This window comes from Macrotis lagotis, chromosome X (assembly GCF_037893015.1).
Source record: "Macrotis lagotis isolate mMagLag1 chromosome X, bilby.v1.9.chrom.fasta, whole genome shotgun sequence".
NCBI classification, from domain to species: domain Eukaryota; kingdom Metazoa; phylum Chordata; class Mammalia; order Peramelemorphia; family Peramelidae; genus Macrotis; species Macrotis lagotis.
The window spans coordinates 195,290,819-195,315,887 of NC_133666.1; the positions used below are offsets into that span (position 1 = coordinate 195,290,819).

Consider the following 25,069-nt stretch of genomic DNA (forward strand, 5'->3'; position numbering starts at 1 on the left):
AAGAGGCAAGGAAAAGTTTTTGCAAAGGAGTGGAAGAGGGAGAAGGTGAGGGGGAATAAGTGAGCCTTTACTCTCATTGAAAGTGGCTCAGAGAGAAAATAATATACATACTCAATTGAGTGTAGAAATCTATCTTTCCCTAGAAGAAAATAGGAGAGAAAAGGGATGAGAGAAAGGGGACAGAGGGAAGGGAAGGAGGTGTAGGTGATAGAATAGATGGAAGATTATGGGAGAGGGTAGTCAGATACAAATAACTTTTGAGGAGGGACATGGTGAAAGGAGAGAGATAATAGAAGAGATGAGGGTAGAGGGAAATGGAGGGGAATACAGCTAGCAATAACAACTGTGGGAAAAAATATTGAAGCAAATTTTCTGATGGACTTATAAACAAATGCTATCCATCCCAAAGAAAGAGCTGATGGTGTCTGAATACACACTTTTTTTCTCACTTTATTTTTCTTGAAGCTTTTCTCTCTTTATGGGGGCAGATTTTGTTTACTTTTACATCTATTGTAGTAATGTGTTTCATGGCTACACATTTTTAACCTACACCAAGTAACTTGCTTTCTCAAAGGAGGGAATGGGGTGAGAGGAAGGGAGAGAATTTGAAACTCAAGGTTTGAAAGTAAATGTGGCTAGGTGGCATAGTGGATAAAGCACTGGCCCTGGAGTCAGGAGTACCTGGGTTCAAATCCGATCTCAGACACTTAATAATTACCTAGCTGTGTGGCCTTGGGCAAGCCACTTAACCCCATTTGCCTTGCAAAAACCAAAAAAAAAAAAAACAAGAAAGAAAGTAAATGTTGAAACTTGCTTTTGCACATAGCTGGCGGGGGCGGGAGGTAATCTTAAAATTAGAAAAAATAGATGGTTGCTGAATGAAGGTATGAATGATGACTCACTCACTTTGTTTTTTGATTTTGTCTTTACTCTTGACATACTAATTGTAAAAAGTCAGAGAAAAGTGCTTGCTATATTTTTTAAACTATGAATTAGAACTTTACTTAGGAGTATATGTACTTAACTATTATGTCCTTTTATATTCACTTCAAGTATATTAGCTATTCCAAAACACTAGTGTTCATTAGGGTGATTTGCTGGAAACTATAGTTAACCATAGATCTTGCTGAAATAAAAAAAAAATCACAGGATTCTGGGCAGTTAATTCAACTTCAAATCTTCAAAACCTTTTCTGAAAATTAGAAAATAGAGCTATGTAGGTTAAAATTTCTTAGTGGAGGGGCGGCTAGGTGGTGCAGTGTATGAAGCACTGGCCCTGGAGTCAGGAGTACCTGGGTTCAAATCCGGTCTCAGACACTTAATAATTACCTAGCTGTGTGGCCTTGGGCAAGCCACTTAACCCCATTTGCCTTACAAAAAAAAAACCTAAAAAAAATTTCTTAGTGGATACTAAAGGTGCCAATATAATTTTTAGCAATTTAAATTTTGTCTATGAAATTTAAAATTTTCACTATAATTTTTTTCAGCCTCAAATCCAAAGCAGAATAATTAAGGCTAATGGTAAATGAAAGCCCTTCCCTCTAAAATCCAGTAGGTATAAAACCGATTTGTTTCACAAAAGGTAGCATTATTAACCCAAGTGAAGCCATAGCCAAAGCTTTCTCAAAGCAATCCTAATTTCTGTTTACAACACTGTTTGAATGTTGGAGAAAAGGATTTGGAAGGAAATAATGATCTGAAACATAGATAGACTAAGGACAGAAAGTCTGAAAGTCTGAGAGAGTGCCCCTGACTCATATATCAAAACCCTATTGCTAATAGGGTTACACTAAAGAGCTCTTGGACATTTATCTGGAAGCCTCTGTGAGGATAATCCATACTTTTTCATTAGGAGGGAGAATGGGAGTTGATCCAGTTTACTTATTGCCATTACACACTTTTCTGCAGATACCACCCAGGGTTTCTGGATAAAATGTACAACAGTAATATGAAAAGAGGACTACAGGAGGGTAATACCCCTACAGAATCTTTTTACCTAATATTTTCTTTCAAAGCTTTTAAAATAATGTTATCAGTTCACAAGGTTGACTGCTTAACATGACATTGAATTTTCTCCTTTGCATCTCTGAAAAGAAAAACAAAATAAGAACTGAGATAATTATCAAAAACTGTCTATTACCTGACAGACAGGATGTGCAGCTTTGTCCATTGCTTCCAGCCACCTGAAACAAAGTAAAATAAAAGCAATTTTTATTTTTTAAAAGTACAGTTTTCCACTAAAGTCTTATATTACTGTGTCCAAAAGTGACCATTTTTTTATTTTTTGTCTTTTAAAAACATTTTATTTTATTTTTAGACTACATTTTTTCTCTCACTCTTCCTTTCTTCCCCTCCCTTCCCCCTACATTTTAGAAATCAAGAAAAAATACAGATTATAAAAATGTACAGTGAAGCAAAAATATCCCTACATTGGCCATGTCCAAAAAAAAATCTCTTGATTCCCACTCTGAATTCATCATTTCTCTCTCTGAAGTTGGGTAGAAGTGGTTATCATGTCTCATCATGGAAATCCTTTGGGACTGTGGTTGAAACTTTGGATTCTTAAACATTATTATAGCAGCAGGGCTTAAACTCTTCCATGATGTAAAAGGTTGGAACACCTCTGAATTTTTTTCTAGTGACAGGCTGTGTATATGTTGTCTATGAACTGTTCCAGATAAGAGCAATGGAACATTTCATGATTCAGTCACAGGTGAAAAATTTTTTTTTTCCATCCTTAACAATTTAAGGATAGTGTGTACTAAGGTGTATGAGGGATTATGATCAACATCCATGGAGAAACTATTCATGCTGAAGAAATTATGAAATCCACAAGTGTATAAAAAAGTTGAAGAATTCTGTTAATCTGCTGAAATCCATTGTTAAAGAGAATAAGAGTTTCACTGAATGAAAGAAGAGCTTGAGCTGGGTTTTAAAAGAAATTAGGCATTCTTTCTACAAGTATAAGGTGAGGGATAGCATTCCAGGGCTAGGGGTCAACCAGGGCAAAGGCACACAAATGGGAAGTCTTCATGTGTGAAGAACAGCAAGTAAGAACAGATGGGCAGACCACAGAGTGCAGTGTTAAATGTATTAAAAGGACAGGAAGGGGCATATTGTGAAAGTTTGACTGCCAGAGAGTTTATATTTGAACCCACAGATAATAGGAAACCATTTGAGTGTACTGGGCAGAGTAGTGACATGGTCAGGAAAATCACTTCATCATCTGTGTGGAGGATGAATTGGAGAGGGGAGACACATGAATCAGGGAGTCCAATTAGGAAACTAAGCAATAGTCCAGACAGAGGTGATAAGGGATTGAACTAGGTAAAATCAAAATGATGGAAAGTTTGAGCATTAGTACTATTGAATGAGACTTGAAGAATCTGAACCAGCAAGTCATTATCACACCTTTTTAAAATCCAGTCTGAAAGGGGGGAAAAAAAGAGTAAAAGTTATAGAGCACAAGTTGTCATGCCTTTTACTGGGACAAATTTCCTGCTTCTTATAACTTTATTATTTCTTCTATTTCCAATCCCTTTGATTTAGAACACACACACACACACACACACACACACACACACACACACACACACACACACACACACACAACCAAATCAGGACCTGGAGGAGGGAGGGAGGGGGAGAGAGAGAGAGAGAGAGAGAGAGACTGAGACAAAGAGATAGAGACAACCAGAGGAGAGAAAAGACAGAGAAGATAGTAAAACAGAGACAGAGTACACACGGACCTGACAGAACAATAGAGAGAGGGAGATAGAGAAGAGAGATACAAAAGAAAAGGAATGGATACAGGCAGACATAGAGACAAAGAGAAACTAGTGAGAACTGAGTGAAATGGATTGCTTACCTTTTCATCTCTTGGTTTGAGGTAGCACAAAGGCAAAAAGTCCTGGTTCCAGATTGAGGTACACATTTAAACACAAATGGTTTGCCCAAGCTGCTGTCTATTCCAACTTCTGCTCCTTCTAACTTTGTTATATCCAGTGGCCGACATTTTCCTTCATCCTATAATCAACATCCCCAAAACTCAGTATCAGGATTTATTTTTATTTAGTTCTTTCAGTCTTGTCTGACTCTTAGTAACCCCATTTGGTGGCAAAGATACTAAAGTGGTTTACTATTTCCTTCTCTGGCTCATTTTATAGATGAGGAAACTGAGGCAAACAGGGTCAAGTGTCTGCTTAGGGTGACACAGCTAATAAATGTCTGAGGCTCTATTTCAACTCAGATCTTCCTGACTCTAGTCCCTCCACTCTATCAGCAGCACTATCTAACCACCTTGAGTAGTAAGATACTTTGAGGTTAAGAAATTAAGCATCAGGACAGCTAGGTGGCACAGTGGGGGGCAGCTAGGTGGTGCAGTGGACAGAGCACTGGTCCTGGAGTCAGGAGGACCTGAGTTCAAATGTGACCTCAGACATTTAATAATTGCCTAGCCGTGAAACCTTGGGCGAGTCATTTAACCCCACTGCCTTAAATAAATAAAATTTAAAAAAAGAAATTAAGAATCAAGGAAACATAAAATCATAGAATTTCAGACTTGGAAAGAATTTCAGCAACCAACTAGTCTGACCCATTGTGATATTCTCACCAACTAGTCACCTAGTTTTTGTTGAAAGGCCTCAATTGAAAGGGAGCTCAGTGCCTTCCAAGGTTACCCAATTCCTTTTTAACTTCAAAAGTTTTTCCTTTTATATTAAGCCTAATTTGCCTCTTCATTGAAACATCACTTTCAGATAATCTCTATTAAGATCTATTTGGTTTATAAATATTTGCTATTTATTACATGATAAGTCCCTTTTTCTGTACCTCACTTTTTATATCTGTAGAATAGGATTAAATTTAGTTCCCTTAGTTCTAATATTGGAAACATGTAAAAGGTCACTTGTGCTATTATTATTAATTATTTTCTTGCTTAAAAAGTAGAACTTAGTAATTTTTGATAAATGGTTGTCATAGTGTAGTTACAAAACTTTTTATAAAAGGTTGTTTTAAAATAGTATAATATGAAGTATCCAAACCAAATGCTATAAATATTTCCTAAATATTTTTTACTTAGTATCTATTTCAGTTGACTTTCAATAATATGATCAGCTTTTCTGGCTAACATTTTATGTTTTCCTTTGCTTGTTTGTCTATACTAACATAAATTCTTAGAAGGAAAGTATTATAGGAAATTTGGAATGTAGAATGTCTATTGCTTATTCACCCAGGATGCTTCATAAATATGATCTAGTTAGACTTAAAACACATATACTATAATCAGGAATATATAAGGTATTTTTATAGAGAGAGTATATATTAATATTTAAATGTGGCTATTTAAAATCAATTATATTGCATGCATAAGCAAGACTCTTCTAGTGCATATTGTCTCTAATTTATACATTGGTTGTGTTCCAAAAATTCATTTGTAAATGTTGTAAGTTTAAAAAAATTTTCCCCATAGAATTAGCATAATATGTGCTGTTTAGGAATCCAAGCAACCCTGTAACAATTTAACCCTTAATATTAATGTTTCCAATTAAAACAGTTATTAAAAACTATTTTTTCAAATTATTGCAACATCAACATTATTGCAAATTATATAATGTTGCAAACATTATTGCAATTATATATTATTTAAAATGCTTTGTATTTCATTGAACTTTCAAGGATTGGCAATCTTGCAAGGTAGTGAGGTAAAGTGGAAGAAGATCTTGGGGGGGGCTCTGTGGCATATTATTTTGGGTAAGCTAGTTCATTTCTCGAGGACTTAGTGACCTCATTTGTAAAATGAGAGAGTAGACTCAATTATCTCTGAGTGTTCTTGCAGTTCTGAAATTCAATATATTTGAAACCATCATTTACCCTTTTAGAATTAGCTTTAAAATGGTTCAAAGAGCCCTTGGTTAGGAATTAGGAGACCTTGGTTGAATTTCCAGCTCAGTCACTTAAAGGTCAAGTGACCCTGAGCAAGTCACTTATGGGAAAAGGTAGGGAACAAGCATTTATTAAGCATAAACTATGTGTCAGGCACTCTACTTAGCATAGTATCTTTTTTGATTTTCACAACAACCTTGTGAGGTAGGTGCAGTTATTACCACCACCCCACACACACCCTCATTGTACAATTGAGGAAAATGAGGCAGAAAGAAGTGAAAGTTTGGGACATTAAGAAAAGGAAGTGTCAATCACAAAGAGTCAACTTGGCTTCATAAAGATAAGGTCATGCCATGGTGTGTAGAATGTACATACCATCAGAAAAGGTTGGTTGTATTGATGGTTTAGTGTACTTTTTATTTTAATTTTTATTACAGGGGAAGGCTTGTGGGTAAGATTGAGAAAGAGTAAATAGAATCTATAAAACTTTTGTTTTATAGGACAGATTTTGGTAATTAATCAAATTTCCTTTTTTTATTTTTTGGACAGGTTTGGTTAATCAGGTGAAAGTTATATCTAGAATTCACCTAGATTTTAACAATATGTTTGTCAGGGTGGCTAGGTGGCGCAGTGGATAAATCACAGTCCCTGGAGTCAGGAGTACCTGGGTTCAAATCCGGTCTCAGACAATAATTACCTAGCTGTGTGGCCTTGGTCAAGCCACTTAACCCCATTTGCCTCGCAAAAACCAAAAAAAAAACCCCAATATGTTTGTCAACATCTCTTTTGCTATTCTAGATAAAATACCACAATACTGTCCCTGACCTTTTTGAAATTCACAGACTTAGAGGCTCTATACTTTTCACTTAGAGAAAAAAGATAAAACACAGAAGCCAAGAACCAAGCCCTTTAATTATCCACAAAGTCAAAGGTGGGAGAAGGACCCAAGTCCAATCCCCTTATAGCATGATCCTGCAAGAGCACAAGTGAAGAGAATGAAGACACCTGTGATGCTGATTCACTTTTTTTTGAAGACATCCTCAATTTTACCTATGTAGTCAATAGAAAAAATTTTTTGAAACCCACAAACTATTTCTCCTGAGTTATTAGCAGACTGGAATCAGTCACAGATTGTTTACAAATATTCCATGTTCTTTCCAAGGCACTTCCATCCCATGTCATCATAACTCATCCAGAAGAGGACTCCTCCACCTCTCCTTTGAATGGAAGTCATATCAGTTAAGCAAGTGGATACATTTTGTACATGCACTGGCTCCTCATTGTATACCTTTGGTCACCACTGGTTGGGAACAAGAGCCTTTTACAAAAGAGATTAATAAGGCTGTAAAAGACACTTGAAATTGCAAAATCAGACCAATACAAATAGTGTTTCCATTTGATCTTTTTCACAAATGAAGAGTCAGAATGGTCACTTTCTCCTTTAGTGCCACTTTTCCTCAAAACCCTCTACAGCAGAAATATAAGGTCTATTTTGTGATGCCCCCAAATACTAAACCCAATTCCAACAGATTTATTTTGGAAGTGGTGCCTTCCCATGAAAGACTACAATGATTTGATATAGGAAAATACAAAAGAGCAGATACAGTTATGAATACATTTTAGGATACATCTCAGGAATACATTTCAGTTACATCTCAGGAATGGAACCCAAGTGTGATTGTTGATGCTGGTCCACTTTCTTGATACAAGTTGGTCTTGTGGGTTGATTGGAATGAAGATTGAGTTTCACTACTGCTACTGTTGCTGCTGTTGCTGCCCTGGGTGTGAATTTAAAGCATGGCAGATCTTTTATCTCTTACAGTTTCAGCTCTGCTTACAGCCTCTGATTACAGATTGAGGATTGTCTATCTGAGATGGCTGTGACCCTGGGTGCAGCTGTGGCAAACCAGTTATTAGGAACTACTACAGGCTCTGATGGAGCTCGGGCAGCTGTACCTGCTCAAACCATTATTTTTTATTTCTTTAATCTCACCAGGTCCAAGAGTTTTAAGCACTCTTCTTGCAAGCCGAATCTTTAAATCCATTGACTGAAAATTTTATTTTTGAGTTTTGACCCTCACTTAGCTTATTCCATGATGCCCATTCCCCTGCTCAAATGCTTCCTAGCAAGAAAGAATAACTGAGAGTGACATCTCCCATATTTCTGTCCCTAAAGGAATTTTCAGTTCCCATCCTAACTAGAAATCATTTCTTGAGTTTATGACATGTGATAAATCATAAAATATTTAGAGATTAAATTTTCTAAACTTTAATTACTTTTTTTGGTAAAATTGAAGATGACAGAGCATATGATCTGTGAGGCTCCATCTAATTCTAAATTCCATGATCTTATCAGTTTTCCAGTGAAGAAATTGAGCTAAACAAAGGTGAAAAATTTACTCGAGGTCACAAAAACCTATTGCTTTGCCTCTGTTACAGTGGAGATGGATATAAATTTTAGAATTCTTTATCTCCCTCTGTCCTATATGCAAAGTAGGTTATATGCAAAATTCCCAAATGTTCTTCTCTGTATTTATTTATGCCTTGGATCTACTATAAGAATGGAGTTAATGAGAAGGGATATGTTTTTCAGTTACAGAGGAAGTCAGCTTTCAGGGTTTTAATCAGTAGAGATGCTAATACATTTTTTCCTACCAATTATTTAGTTGAGTGAAAATAAATCTTTGACTTTTTCACCCAGATAACTTTAATTTAGGATTTATTGGGAATATCTATTAAGTAAAAGATTTATCTAACAATACCTACAGGTCAGTCTGCTTTAGAATAGATAAAGTATTTATTAATTGTTTACCCTAAGAATTTAAAAGCACTGGCAATAGAAAAATAGATAAGCAAGCAGACTATTGACTAAAGGAGTTGACATTATACTAGGAAAGGAAAGGAAAGCACAGAAAGAGGAGTTGGGAAGAGGTGTGTATATGTGTGTGGGGGATGTGATGTGGTGATGTTTGTGTGTGTGTGTGTGTGTGTGTGTGTGTGTGTGTGTGTGTGTGTGTGCCAAAGGTGACTTGTGTGGAGATGGGAAAAATAAGGTGAAAGTTCATCTATCATGATTGTTTTAGTTTAAGAGGCATAGTGAGTGTGTAAAAGTGGGAAGATAAGGAAATAAAGATTTATATAGAATCTATTTTTTGCCAGTCATTGAGCAAAGTTTTATCATTTCATTGCTCCATAAATAAGGGAAATGTAAGCAATAACAGTAACAAAAGGCTAACCTTTTGTCAGACTATTTCAAGTTAAATGGTATGTACAGTTTTTATAAATCAAGAATACCAGTTGATGTTTCAAATTTCAGTTGTCTGGTAGAAGCAAATAATCCATACAGCTTTCTATGAATGGTTTTGTTCTAGGTAAAATATTTGCTTATAAAATTTTATCTTCACCTTTAAAAAATAACACAATTTATTTTGTAAATATTTTTTAAAAGTTGATAGGCAAATAGAGGTCATCACAATTATTTGTACTGATTGAGTGCAGTAAAATATTATAATCTTTTCTCACAGTAATTTTGTCTAAGGAAACAGAAAAGTTTAAGAAATTATATTGACTTGTTTAATTTCCACTAAAGTCATAGCAGTGAGAAATACACAAAATGATAAGGAAAAAGAAATCAAAGAGAACCAAGGAAAACCAAAGGTTCTATGATGTGGAGATCGAAGATGGGACTAGACCAAGAAAATGGAAGGAAAGAGGTCAACCATTAAGGCAAAAACAATTGCTTAGTAGGTTAGTAGAAATGGTAACCTTTGACAAATTATAGAAGATAGAACTGAGAAAGGCATCAAGAACTGACTAAATAAAAAAGGAGGAGAGACTGGTCAAGACCTTCATCAATCTTTATCTGATGAAGAAAGATGCAGAAGAAGAGAGGATGATGTCTAGAGCAGAGAAAGTTTGGTGTGCCATGGAGTGGAAATTGCCAGAGAGAAATGGAAATGATTTCAAAAATTGTAATTAAATTTGCTCTAGAAAAAATGAATGGCCTCAAGAATTATCAATTTTAATATGATTTAAGATTATATTTGATATTTCTTTTCTCCATTCCCCAGTGTTTACTTCTCAAGAAAGGAAAGGAGGAAGAAGAACTGGAGTAAAAGTAAAAGGAGATTTGCAATTGGAAAACCAGCCTTTGCAAAGTGGCACCATCATGGTCTCCCTCTCCCTCTCAAAAATAACAGCTCTTCCTTTGCTTTTATCAAGGTTTTGCAAGAGAAGAAAAATTCATTGCTTCAACTGTAGATGGTTTTGACTAGAAATAAGTCAAATATCAGAAACTGATCAGAAACAGTATTTCTAATTCCATGTCAGATAGAGACTTGGGATAGGGAAAGTGCTAATGGTGAATAATAGGATTGTAAGGGTCAAAGATGGTTTAAAAGTTGGGGAAACAGCTTTTAGCTGAATAGATATCCTGTGGTAAAAGCATAATGATCCCTGGAAGCAGGGATTCTCCTTCTGATGAAAAGACCCATTCTCAGCTAAGAATCTGGAGACTTGAAATTGACAGATTTTATATTTTTTATGGAGCAAAGCAGCTAAGGGTTTTTTCTTCCAGGTGAGAGCTTGTCTCCCAAGAAAACTGAAGTTTGAATCTCTGGGCTCTAAGTTAAAAGAGAAATGATAGAGTCCATTTATCCACTTTAAAATAAGAGGTTGCTATTGTTTGTTCTTCATTCTCAAAGAAGACTATGACATCAGGGAGGATATGCATGACATACAAGTTAGTTGAATATAAGTTTGCTATACAAAGTCACCAATTTAACTTTCTTCTCCTCCAGAGCTATCTGGGTCCAGTGTCCAAATATGGATTAGGATAACTGGGGATGACCTAGATAGAGTGAGAGACCTTGGTTTTTTAAAGCTAGGTCTTTCCCAGGTCATAGTTAGACTGAGGCAAAACCCATTCTGTCATTAAAATTAGGTAAGAGAAAGATTAGGCATAGAGGCCAAGAATGATCATTTCCAAAAAAAGACAGAAAAAAAAATTGGGGGAGACCTCAGTGTATCTCATAGTAGGAGGAAGCACCTCACCTAAGGAGTTAGGACTAAAGGACTAAAGCTGAACAAACAAGAAACAAAGAGATCTATAATAATGCATGCAGCATAGCAGTGCCTAACAATAACCTTCAGGAATCCAGAAGAGCAATGCCTTACAGAAACTATGTGCCAAATCAAGAGAGTGCAATAAATTCATCAGGTGACTGATGAGAAGGTGACTGAGAAGGTGACTCAGAAGAGTGCCATCCTTCAGCCCAGGGCCTCTGGTTACACATTTATCTTATGTGTTTTTCTCTCTATTGCATCTTTACATGGTTGTCTTTCATAGCTGTTCCCTAGTTCCTCCTCCCATTCCACTTAATGGTGCTTATTTGTTCATTTGTTCCTAGTCAATAAATGCTAAAATATAATTACAGTTGGGATATTTAAACTGGTAAAATTTCCTCACCCTTGTCCATTTTTATTGGGCATTTTATTATTGTGAGATACATGGTAGGTTCTTACTTAGAAAAGTTCAGAGAACTAATTAAATTAGGAAACTTTATGCCCACAGCATTGAGAAGTTGGTTCCCCTTTCCATATATGTAAATCAATTTTGCTTCAGGGAAAAATATCCCATTCAATAATAAAATCATATTTCTGCAACAATTGTTAGAGGATAGAAATTTTTTGTAAAAGAAAGACTTTATTTATTTTGAATTTTATAATTTTCACCCAAATCTTGCTTCTCTCCCCCGCCCCCCCCACAGAAGGCAGTTTGTTAGTCTTCACATTGGTATATATTGATCTAAGTTGAATGTGATGAGAGAGAAATCATAGAGGATAGAATTCTTTTTTTTTTAGGTTTTTTGCAAGGCAAATGGGGTTAAGTGTCTTGCCTAAGGCCACACAGCTAGGTAATTATTAAGTGTCTGAGACTGGATTTGAACCCAGGTACTCCTGACTCCAAGGCCGGTGCTTTACCCACTGCGCCACCTAGCCGCCCGGAGGATAGAATTCTTAAGTAAAGTTTATTTAATCTGTGTCTTCTTATAGATTAACAGAGGGGCCTAGGAAGCTGGTTTTAGCCCATCAAATTAGGAGGGGAAATGCATGAAGATGACTATAATCTTGGCTGTGATATATTTTCTGAGAATGACTCTGAGGTTCTACCTGTCAGATATAATGCAGACAGCATCCAGGAAGACAGAAGTGTCCACATAGGCAACTTGTTCAAGGAAACTGCTTTGCAAATAATTCCTGAGTGAATTTGGATAATCTGATCAACACAGTGTTGCTTTCCATTTTGGATTTTATGCTCATTACAATATAGCTTATTCTGGATGAGAGGGGCATTATTTTTACACTGTTCAAGTGTTCCTCAGTCATGCCCTGGGGCATGTGCATTTTTTCTTAAACTGAAAAGAGACCAATAGTGAATGTGACAGCTCCATGCCATTGCCAGGCAAAGTAGAAGGAATTCAGTTTAACAAATGATTATCAAGCACCTACTATGTACCAGATACTATACTTGGGATTAAGGTTATGAAGGAAAAAATGGAAAAAAATCAGGAACTTTATTCTATTGAAGGGACACAACTTGTACATTGATGAATACACATATTTATCCAATCTATATTTGTTTAAAATAATACAATATAATTTTAAGAGGGAATGAATTTTAACAAATAGTGTAATCAACTAAATCCTCATGAAGGATTCACCTAAATTATATCTAGAAGTCTAAATGTTAGATCCTTGTTCAATGACCAAGTACATCCTTGTCCAGTGACCAACATATTCATTGTTGAGGGATACATGGTTAGGATGGAGACATTAATAGTATTTACTTATATATAAAGAGAGCTTGTTCTCCATTAGCATAGCCAGCATTGAGAACCCAGAATCAATTCCACACATCACTCATAAAAATCATAAATAAACTTTTATTTGCGTGTTAGTTAATGAGTTTTCCTAAGAGAAAAATAATCTAATTGACTGACATTTTTCTATCCTCACTCATCAGATTTTCCCAATTAGTTGTTAACTGAACTAAATAGGTATTTATTTATAGTTAAAGGAACTAAATAATATTCATCTTGAAATTTCCATTTTTAAAAAAACATCATTTCATAGGACATTTGGTCATTTCCTATTGCAGTGCCTAAGACAAAATTACAGACTGACAATAAAAATATTTGCAGCTTCTATACTACCATCTGTTACACTTCACATCTGTCATGAAGGATGAAGGAGTAGAGTAAGGATCAGAAGTCATTGGTCATGGTGGGCACTCAATAATATCACTAAAATAGAATTGATTATATTTTAACAGAAAGGAAAAGAATTGTTATTGATAAAACATGGAAGTAATTTGGTAGTTATTTTTTAATCAGTTGTCTGTATGTATCAGTTGTGGTCATTGAGTTTTTGACTTATTAGAGCAAAGATAAAAAATTAAAAAAAAGAATAGAAATGAGAAAATGTAAATAATTAAAACAATTGCTGCCTGCTTTAATTACACAAGTTATGCCAAAAAAAAAAGGTTTAGGAAAAGGCATTGACATAAGCCATAAAAATATCTTATATGAAGTTGAGCCCATGTAATGCAATTACTACCAAAAGGGAGACCATAGGAATTTAAAAAGAACTTTTTCAATAAGGATTTGATTTATTTGACCAAACAGAAAGAGATATCAGATAAAGGCAACACTGTTTTCAAATATGCTTATTTATAAAATTTTTCAGAGAAAGAAGATGGAACATTATTAATATCATTCCTCATAAACAAGAAAGGAGGATTAAAAACCATTTATAGAAAGCTTGGCAAGAGACCGGACTAAACAAAGTCCTTTAAGGATGAAATTGGAAGGAAAATGTCATGCAGACAAAAGATACATAAAAAGCTGCAAATATATTAATTTAAAAAACCCTTTTCCCCACCATTAAGGATAAAGGCATCACCAGAATTGAGTTGTATTGTCACAATCCTGCATGTTATTAAGAGGTAGAAATGACCAAATAGAATGCTGATGACAAAAGCAGCTTGTCTAGACCAGGCTGGTAGTGACATAATTATGTGAGTACATAGGGATTATCAAGGTAAAATGATTCCTTAGTTTCTGTTCATGAACTTAAGATAATACTACTTATCAGTAAGTCAGACCTTGCTATTTACTATTTCTATTACAAGTTCTATCAACTATATAGTTTTGATGGAAAGGAGGATAAGTTGACACATAATTCCAATTACAAAACTTTTTTGGGGCAAGAACCCCAACCTATGAGTAGTATTTTATAGCTGGTATAATGATATGCATTCCAGGTCAATATTAGAATTGTTGACACAGTAGAGAACAAGGGCTTGAGTGAAACAACTTCCCTCCTGTGATCTGAAGTTCCTAGAGTTCCTGGACAAATGTACATTTTGGTCTACAAGTACAATCCTGGCACTGAGAAATCACTTTTCAATATTAAAATATCCCTCAGTTTCTGCACAAGTGCATGTACTTAAGTAGCACTGTATTTGCAAATCCATTAGTACCATTCTCTGTGGTATGTGTGTGTGTGTGTGTGTGTGTGTGTGTGTGTGTGTGTGGTGCATGTGAGTATTTGTACAAATGTAGATAAAATGGGGAAATACTTGGTAGAAGCATGAGTCATAGAGTGATTTATACAAGGTCCCCCAGATTGAACTCAATAATTGAGTCATAGACTATATCTGTGGGTCATTCTTTAAGTTCCCTATGCTCTGCAGTTCTACAGAAAGAGGTTGCTCAACCTTTCATCCTCCAGTGATTCCATTTCTATAATAGGTTCCTATCTAATAACTTAGATTTAAATTGTAACCACAAGGTTGGAGCTCTTATGAAAGGAAATTCCTTACTCATTGGCTTGCTAAAATGTCAACTCAAACTCCTTTCCACCAAACTTAAAATGTCTTCATAAATCAAATAACTTCTAGTAAAGGATGAACACTCAGTCTTTTGCTAGAGTCCTAGCCAGGTCTGGTACAATATACTTTCCCCCTCTACTCTCTTGGATGTTTAATTGAGAAACTCTGGGTTGTCAAGGAAAAAATCTCACTCGTCTCCTGAGGAAAATGGGTCCAGTAGAAATTACCTTTCACAACTGCCCCTGGTTCCTATCATCTTTAGACTAGAGTGGTCCCTTTAGAGAAGAATGTTTAGATAAGCAGACTTCCCTTCTAAGGAGCCAAGTTTGGTATATGATATGTGGTTTAGGATGCAGGATTTCTGTTCTGGAAGATGTCTGAACCTTTTTTATAGAGCCAAGTCTAAAAGAATAGCTCAGATCTAAAATAGTCATGATCTAATCAAACACCTCCAAATGATTTCACTTAATTAGTCACCCTCAATAGACTGAATAACACTCAGAGCAGGTTTCCCTTTCATATGCTATGCAGGAGAAAATTTGAATCAAATCAATGGCTATGGTGCATCCACTCTTCACATTTTTGAAGGCCAGAAAAAATCAAGGACATCTTTTAACTTCTTTTAGTTAACCAGGTTATTTGTTTACTTCCCATCAAGGTGATTCCATTATTTATTTCAATCAGTGTGTCCAAATTGTACTTGCAGGACTATTTTCAGGGTACCCTTCCCTCTGTGAGCTGGTTTTTCTTTTTTTCTTTTCTTTAAAAGCACTGAAACTCTTGAATTAATTGATTCAAAGGACTAAGCCTAAGTAGGGCTTTGACAAATATTCCTGGTTTCTTTTTTCCCAAATTTTATTTTATTTTCCCCCCAGTTAAATTTCAACATTCACTTCTAAAACCTTGAATTACAAATTCTCTCCCTTCCTCCCACCTCACCCCCCCTCATTGAGAAAGTAAGTTATTTGGAATAGGTTAAAAATGTGCAGTTATGAAAACATTAATATGTTGTAAAAGTAATTATAAAGAGAAACCTCATGAAAAAATGAAAAAAGCATGCTTCAATCTGTAATCAGACTTCATCAGCTCTGTCTTTGGGATGGATAGTATTCTTTATCATATGTACTTATTGATTTTGACTCTAGCCTCCAGTTAAGAGTAGGAAAAAAAGCCTTATCTATTCTTTCAAAAAAAGTTTTGTTTAGGTTTTTATATGCATACTTTCCTTTCCATTACTATTGCTACTACCCTAATCTATGCTCTTAATATTGTCTCATGTCTAAATTAATGCAATAGTATCCTAGCCAGAAAGGGACTGCTTTAAATATCCCAATATAAATAGGTTCTTTTCTTCTCTTATTTCATCTTTTCTGCTCCTGGTCTCTTAATATGAGGAGTATTAGTTGGGTGGTATCAGAGGCTTTATACTAGATGACTAGCACAAGGAAGCTGAGTGAATATCCTGGACATACTGAATATACTGAGTGAATATATCCTTTCCCTTCTCTGAATGTACTTTCTCTTAAATTAATCTCATTTTGATAATTTTTAGATGGAATACAAGTCGTTCATTAAGCTCCATTCAACCTGGCCTATTATACATGCCTTATATATGGGAACATGTTCAAGGTAAGGGCAAAAATCTCATCCTTTGACTCTGATAACTTTATTACAGTCAATTTGTTTGATTTGCTTAATTGTTGGCAAGTACAATCTAGTTAACAGCCTTACTCCCCAAATTACAGTGAAAGAGAGGAGTTTGCTCCAGTACCAGTTTTATTGCTCTGGCATGAGAGGGAAGGGTAAGAGGAATAAGGAAATCACTGAAGTTAAAAGAGAGGTATAATAGTGTGGCTGACTAATTGCCACCTAGAAACCCATCCATGACTCTAAGACCAAATCTTTTCTACAACCATACTATAGCAGTCTTCTAGATCAATATTAAATATATCTAGCTGTTTTCTCTGTTCCTACCTTCCCCTTATTTTGTTCCTCTTCCTCCTTTCCTCTCTAGAAATTGCTAACATTATCAAAAACTGCTTCCAGTGCTCTCTGATGCTATTTGTCTTGAAAATATCATTTTTGATCTGATCATACATATTTGAATTATCTTGAGCTTTCCTTTGGTTGCATCTTATTAGATCCATATCCTGCCCATTCTGTTCTTGAACTGATTTCTTGATCTTATACCCACTTTATTGTTTCACTTCTCTCGTATCTTGGTTCTAAAATAATGAATTTTGTACAAGTTGCTGTTTTGACCTGCAAACCCTTTCCAGCTCCAGTATCTTACCCAAATCTCTTCAGGTTTACCACCATGTAAATTCTGATCACAGAAATAGTGACAAAATATTGTGTGAAAATATTGTCATAACTTTCAATGTGACCATAGCAACATAGCTAATCAATTACTTCAGGAAGAATCTTCTGTCTTCTCTGTGGATCAAGTATAATCTTCCAACTCCCTAAAGCAATTGTTGATTTTGACTCTAGCCTCCAGTTAAGAGGGGGAAAAAAAGCCTTATCTATTCTTTCAAAATACGTTTTGTTTAGGTTTTCATATGCATACTTTTCTTTCTTATTGCTACTACCCTAATCTATGCTCTTAATATTGCCTCATGTCTAAGTTAATGCAACAGTATCCTAGCTTGTCTGACTCCAGAGGCTACTCATTCCACTCCATTGTATAAACATTACTTTCCACAAGTCATTACCACCACAAATACTAAGAGAAATAGAGTAGTCCACATACTTGACTCACACTGGTCAGATTGACAGAGTGGAAAATAACAATTGTTGAAAGGGTAATGAATACTAATACATGTTGGTGGAATTGTAAATTGGTTCAACCATTCCAAAGAGATAACAGTCACTAAATCTTGCTTATCCTTTGTAACAAGAAAATTTAAAATAGTCTAAGGAATTATAATAGCTAACATTTATATAGTACTTTTGATGTACCAGGCACTGTACTAACTAAAAACTTTATAAATATGATCTCATTTTATCTTCAAAATAATCCTAGGAGGTGTCATTTTTAATTTTTTTTTTTGCAAGGCAGTGAAGTTAAGTGACTTGCCCAAGATCACACAGCTAGGTAATTATTAAGTGTCTGAAGCAGGATTTCAACTCTGGTCCTTCTGACTCCAAGTCCAGTGCTCTATCTACTGTGCCACCTAGCTGTCCACAGGAGAAGTTATTTTTATATAAATGCCTATGGTAGCACAGTTATAAGTTTGTGTAGCTGCATTTGAATTCAGGTCTTCCTGACTGAAGGTCTAAGACTCCTATGCAGAAGTACATTTGTAAAGAACATTTTTATTATAAATTATCTTTCCATTTTAGTCATGTTATGAAAGAAGAAACATACCAAAAGAAAATAACATAAAACCCCCCTGAAAATTACATGTTTCAATCTATATTCAGATTTCAGTAGTTTTTTCTTTGATTGTGAATAGCATTCTTCCTCATGGGTCCTTTGGAATTGTTCTGGATCATTGATTGCTGAGAATAGTTGAGTCATTCATAGTTGATCATTGTACAATGCTGCTCTTACCATGTATAATGTTCCCCTAGTTCTGCTCACTTAACTTTGCATCAGTTCATATAAGTCTTTCCAGATTTTTCTGAAATACACCTGCTCAACATTTCTTATAGCATAATAGTTTTCATATGCTACAACTTGTTCAGTCATTCCCCAATTTATGGCATTGATTCTCAGTTCCCTCAATTTCCAATGCTAAGGCTTTGTACAAGTAGATCATCCCCCCCCCCATTTTTAAAAATCTTTTTGAGATGCAGATCTAGTAGTTGTATTAATGGATCAAAGGGTATGCATAGTTTGATTGCCCTTTGAACCTAGTTCCAAAGAGTTCTCTAGAATGGTTGAATCAGCTTGCAACTCCACAAACAATGCTTTAGTGTACCAATTTTCCCACTTGCATTTCAACATTTATCTTTTTCCTTTCATGTCATATTAGACAATTGGCATAAGGTGATATTTTAGAGTTGTTTTAAATAGTATTTCTCTAATCAATAGTGATTTAGAGTATTTTTTTCATATGCCTATAGATAGCTATGATTTCTTCATCTGAAAACTCCCTATTCATATTCTTTGACAACTTATCATTTGGGGAATGACTTGACTTCTCAAATATATTATTCAGTTTACCATATATTTGAGAAATGAGATTTTTCAGAGACATTTACTGTAAAAATTGTTTTTGAGCTTTCTGCTATCCTAATCTTATTTAAATTGGTTTTGTTTGAACAAAATATTTTTAATTTGATATAATCAAAATTATCAATTATTTCTTGTTAAATTCTTCCCTTCTCCATAGATCTGACAGGTAAACTCTTCCTTGCTCCTTTAATTTGTTTATGGCATCATCCTTTACATCAAATCATGTACTCATTTAGACCATGTATATGGTATAAGATGTTGATCTATACTTAGTTTCTACTATACTGATTTCCAGTTTTTCCCAATAGTTTTTATTAAATAGTGAGTTTTTGTCCTAGAAGCTGGAGTTTGGGGGTATATCAAACACTAGTGTATTATGGTCATTTACTGCTGTTTCTTGTGCACTTAATCTATTCCACTGATCCATCCCACTCTATTGCTTAACCAGTACCAGATAGTGTTGATGTTACTATTTTATAATATAGTTTGAGATATAGTTTGGCTTTTTTTTCATTAATTCCCTTGATATTCTTGACCTTTTGTTCTTCCAGATGAATTTTGTTAATATTTTTTCTAACTCTATGAAATAATTTTTGGTATTTTGCTATGGCATTTAATAAGAAAATTAATTTAGGTAGAATTGTCATTTTTATTGTATTGGCTTGACCTATCCATGAGTAATTGATATTTCTCCAGCTGTTTAGATCTGACTTAATTTGTAAGGAAAGTGTTCTGTAATCATGTTCATATAGTTCCTGGGTTTGTCTTGACAGGCAGACTCCCAAGTATTTTATATTGCCTATAGTTATTTTTAATGGATTTTCCCTTTCTATCTCTTGCTCCTGGACTTTGTTGTTAATCTTGTTATTTTAAACTTGTTATTTTAAATAGTTTTTTTCTCAAGGATTGTCTAGGTATACCTCATATCATCCATGAAGGGTAACAATTTTGTTTCCTCATTGCCTATCCTAATTTCTTCTTTTTTCTTCTCTCATTGTTATAGCTAATATTTTTGATACATTTCTGAATAATTGCATAGAATATATAATATAGAATAGATTAATGGGCAGCCTTGCTTCACCTCTGACCTTATATGACCCTTATATGAAGGTTTCTAGTTTATATGTTCCTTATATGAAGGTCCCATTTCAGATAATGTTTGCTGTTGGTTTTAGAAATTATTTGTCATTTTATTCTTTGACTCTCTAGTATTTTTAAAAGAACTGGATGCTGCAGTTTGTCAAAAAAAATTTTCAGTATTAACTAGAATAATCATAAAATTTCTGGTGGTTTCTTAAAAATATGGTTAATTATGCTGATAGTTTTCCTAATATTGAACTTATATTCCTGAGATAAATTCTACCTGGTCAAAGTGTATGTTCCTGATGACATTTCTGTAATCTCCTTGCTATTTTTTTGTTTAAAATTTTTGCATCAATATTCATTAGAGAAACTGGTCTGTAGTTTTCTTTCTCTGTTTTAGTTCTTCTTGGTTTAGGTATCAGCACAATATTTTTGTTGTAAAAGGAATTTGGTTGGATTTCTGCTTCACCTATTTATACAAATAGTTTCTTATATGATTGAAATTAATTGTTCTTTAAATTTTTGGTAGAATTCCCTTGTGAACCCATTTAGCCCTGGTGATTTTTTTCTTCAGGAGTTAATTGATAGCCTCTTCAGCTTCATTTTCCTAAGATGGGGTGAGTTAAGTATGCTATTTCCTCTTCTGTTAATCTGAGCAATTTATGTTTTGATAAACATTCATCATTTTAACTTACAGTGTGGGATTTATTGTCCAGGAGTTTTGTATTTTTGCCAGACATCTTTTTTTTAATTGATATTTTATTTTTCCAAATACGTTATGAATGTTTTTCAACATTCATTCATATTCCTATGTACTTTTTAAGTTTTAAAATTTCCTTTCACTCTTCCTTCCCAGCCCCTTCCCCTCAGCGACAAACAGTCAAGTTACTATTGTACATATACATTCATGTTAAACATGTTTATAGATTAGTCATTTTCAGTATGAGGAATTAGGGTTAAGGGAAAGCAATACATGAGAGATATTTTTTAAAAAGTGAATGTAGGAGGGGCGGCTAGGTGGTACAGTGGATAAAGCACTGGCCCTGGAGTCAGGAGTCCCTGAGTTTAAATCCAGCCTCAGACACTTAATAATTACCTACTTAATAAATACCTTGGGCAAGCCACTTAACCCCATTGCCTTGCAAAAAACCTAACAAAACCACCAGTGAATGTAGTGGTGTAGCTAGGTGGTGCAGTGGATAGAGTACCAGCCCTGGAGTCAGGAGGACCTGAGTTAAAAATCTAGACTCACACACTTAATAATTACATAGCTATGTGATCTTGGGCAAGTTACTTAACCCCATTGCCTTACAATAACCAAAAAAAAAAGAAAAAAAGTTTTGGTACATGAATATTATGGAATTCTTTTGTTCTAAAGAAACCATAAATGGTCAAACTCTAGAGAAGCATGGAATGAATAACAGGATCTGACACTGAGTGAAAGGAGCAGAACCAATTGATGGGCATTCCCTCAATTTCCAATTCTTTGCCACACAAAAAGAATGAATATTTTGGAAAATGTGGGACTTTTTCCATTTCTTATGATTTCTTCTGGATATAGATCTAGAATGGGAATTGCTGGGTCACAGGGTATGAACAGCTTTATTGTTCTTTGGGCATAGTTCCATATTGCTCTCCAGAATGGTTGGATCAGTTCACATCTAGGAGGTTTTGGACCTGAAACTTAATCTTGTTTTATTTTGAGATTTTGAATATAGACATTTTAAGATTGTTGTCATCTTCTGAATTTGTGTTTTGATCTTCTCTGCCACTGTAATCACTTTCTATGGTCAGCTTCCTTTTTTTCATTCATTTTCTATTATTTATTTATTTGTTTGTTTATTTATTTATTTATTATTTATTTCTGCCTATTATTTATTAAAGTTGATCTCTCTGTTACTAGGCTTCTAGTGTAGGAGACTGAAGAACCTGGCCTCTTCTCTGGTGCTATGATGGTTTTGCAGGGAGACTGGCTGTTTACCTATTGCTATGCTGGGACCCCCAGTGGGGGAGAAGCCACTGCTGCATATGAAGATACAAGTTTGGGTTTGGCTACTGCACTGAGGCTGTAGGATATTGATAACTGACATATAATGGGGTTCTAGGGCTCCTGCTGGCTTACCAAGGCATGGCCTGCCATGGTCTACAATAGCCTTTTAGCAGAATGAGACAGACCTTTTCTGAAAACCTTGCAAATTGCCTTGGGCTAGAAAATTATTTCACCCCATCTTTCTGTTGGTTTTGCCATTCCAGAAATCATTTTGAGATGCTATTTTATAGTTGTTGGAGGTGAATTTGTGAGAACTCAGGTAATTTCCTTCTTCTTCACTGCCAGAAGTTTTCATCAGACCTTTTTATTGTTGAAAATAACTGGAAATGGGGCAGCTAGTTGGCGTAGTGGATAAAACACCGGCCTTGGAGTCAGGAGTACCTGGGTTCAAATCCGATCTCAGACACTTAATAATTACCTAGCTGTGTGGCCTTGGGCAAGACACTTAACCCCATTTGCCTTGCAAAGACCTAAAAAAAAAAACTGGAAACTGTGTGTTCCTCAATTGGGAACTAGCTTAAAAAAATTATGACTTTTGAAGACAATATAATATTATTGTGTGATAAGAAATGACAAAAGGGAATATTTTGAGCAACCTGGAAAAAATTGCAAGAGTTAATGAATAAAAGAATTAAAGAATAAAAGAGTTAAAGAATAAAAGAAAAACCAATTTACAAGAGTATAATAAAAAGGGAAATAACTTTAATAACCTAAGAAATTTGAACAATGAAATGACCTATCTTGGGCTATAGGTAGAGAATTAGGAGTTACATATGAGATGGAGTCAATGGACAGACTACTCTTTTTTTGTTAAGAGGGAAGACTTTTATTTGGGGCACAGAGAAAATTATTGGGGAAGGCAGTGAGTGGATAGTGAGAGTGATACAAAAGATGAAAGAAAAGAGTAACAATGAAAATTTAAATATACCCAGATAAGAATAAAAGAAAGTGAAAAATGAGATTCAGATTAGCAATAAAATCTGGATTAAAACTGAGTGGAAAGGGGGGTGGAGCCAAGATGGCGACAAGAACGGATCCTGTCTTAGGCACTCTCTCATAAAATTTATAAGCTAAGGACTCTAACTAAATTTTCGAAAGACAGAACCCACAGAAGGACCCAGGGAGGCAGTTCTCCTACTCAAGGTAAGCTGGGAAAGAGCAGAAAGGCTCTGCTCCCCGGGGTTGGATGGGGGGGCCCCATGAGAGCAAAAGAACTTCAGCCTCCCGGAGGCAGTCCCAGGGTGCTGGGAGCCTCGGCTCACAGAAGCAGGGGAGTTTCCTGAGCTACACCCCGGGGAGTACCAGGCACAAATTGGGGAACAGCGAGGGACCTCTGCCAGAGCAAGCCTGTGAAGCCCAGCCCTCAGGGCACACAGTGAGCAGCTTGGCCGAGGCAGCCCAGTTCTAGGAAACAGAAGTAGGCAGAGTCGGTAAGCAGGAGCCCCCAGGGCATGAGCCCATTGAACTGAGGGAGGGGAGTGACGAGAGACTGCCAAGCTCCGTCCTCTGTCCCTGGAACAGGACTCTGGGGCTCTGACCACATTCAGATCCTGAGAGCAATCTAAGCACCCTCCACCTCAGCCCCATAGGAGAGGGGGCACATATGGTCATTCACAGACCAGGAGGGAGGACAGAGCCTCACACACTGAGACCCTTGGGGGAGTGTCCCAAAAGCTCAGGAAGTACCCAAAACAGGCTAAGGCTGGGAAAATGAACAAGCAGAGAAAAAAGAGGAACACCATTGAGAAATATTTTGCCTGTGAGCCCAAGAAGGATCAAAACACTCAGTCTGAAGATGAGGAAGCGCAAGCTCCTACATCTAAAGACTCCAAGAAAAGCAGAAATTGGGCTCAGGCTATGACAGAGCTCAAAAAAGACTTTGAAAATCAAATGAGGGAGTTAGAAGAAAAACTAGGAAAAGAAATGAGAGAGATGCAGGAAAAACATGAAAATGAAGTCAGCAGCTTAATCAAGGAAATCCAAAAAAATGCTGAAGAAAATAGCATGCTAAAAACCAGCTAAGGTCAAATGGATAAAACAGTTCAAAAAGTTATTGAGGAGAAGAATGCTTTAAAAAGCAAAACTGGCCAGATGGAAAAAGAGATAAGAAAACTCTCTAAGGAAAACAAACCCTTCAGACAAAGAATAGAACTCAGGGAGATTGATGAATTTATGAGAAACCAGGACTCAATACTTCAAAACCAAAAAAATGAAAAATTAGAAGAAAATGTGAAACATCTCATTGAAAAAACAACTGATATGGAAAACAGACTTAGGAAAGATAATTTAAAAATTATTGGAATACTTGAAAGTCATGATCAGGATAAGAGCCTTGACATCATTTTCAAAGAATTACTACAGGAAAATTGCCCTGATATTCTAGAAGCAGAGGGCAAAATAGAAATGGAGAGAACCCACCTATGCCCCTGAGAAAGAGATCCCAAAAAACCAACCCCTAGGAATATTATAGCCAAATTCCAGAACCCCCAAGTCAAAGAGAAAATATCACAAGCAGCCAGAAGGACACAGTTCAAATATCGTGGAGTTACAGTCAGGATCACACAGGACTTAGCAGCAACTACATTGGAAGCTCGTATGGCTTGGAATATAATATACCGGAAGGCAAAAGAGCTTAGAATGCAGCCAAGAATCAACTACCCAGCAAGGCTGAATGTCCTCTTCCAGGGAAAAAGATGGACTTTCAATGAACCAGGGGAATTTCAAATGTTCCTGTTGGAATGGCCAGAGCTGAACAGGTTTGATCTTCAGATACAGGACTCAGGTGAAGCGTGGAGATCAGAAGAGAGGGGGAAAATATGAGGGACTTAATGATGATGAACTGCATGTATTCTTTTTTTTAGTTTTTTTTGCAAGGCTTAAGGGTTAAGTGGCTTTCCCAAAGCCACACAGCTAGGTAATTATCAAGTGTCTGAAGCCAGATTTGAACTCAGGTACTCCTGACTCCAGGGCCAGTGCC

The 25,069-nt window shown here is 35.7% G+C and overlaps 1 protein-coding gene across 1 annotated transcript in view; it reads right to left on the reverse strand.

Moving 5' to 3' along the window:
- The window catches only part of LOC141499897 (uncharacterized), a 140,998-nt gene that overhangs the window by 22,190 nt on the left and 93,739 nt on the right, over positions 1-25,069 (reverse strand). The window contains exons 8-9 of the mRNA XM_074202683.1: positions 3,869-4,026; positions 2,141-2,183 (exon numbers count right to left, since the gene is read on the reverse strand). Of these exons, the coding sequence (XP_074058784.1) occupies positions 2,141-2,183; positions 3,869-4,026 (201 nt within the window). The remainder of the gene's footprint in view (positions 1-2,140; positions 2,184-3,868; positions 4,027-25,069) is intronic.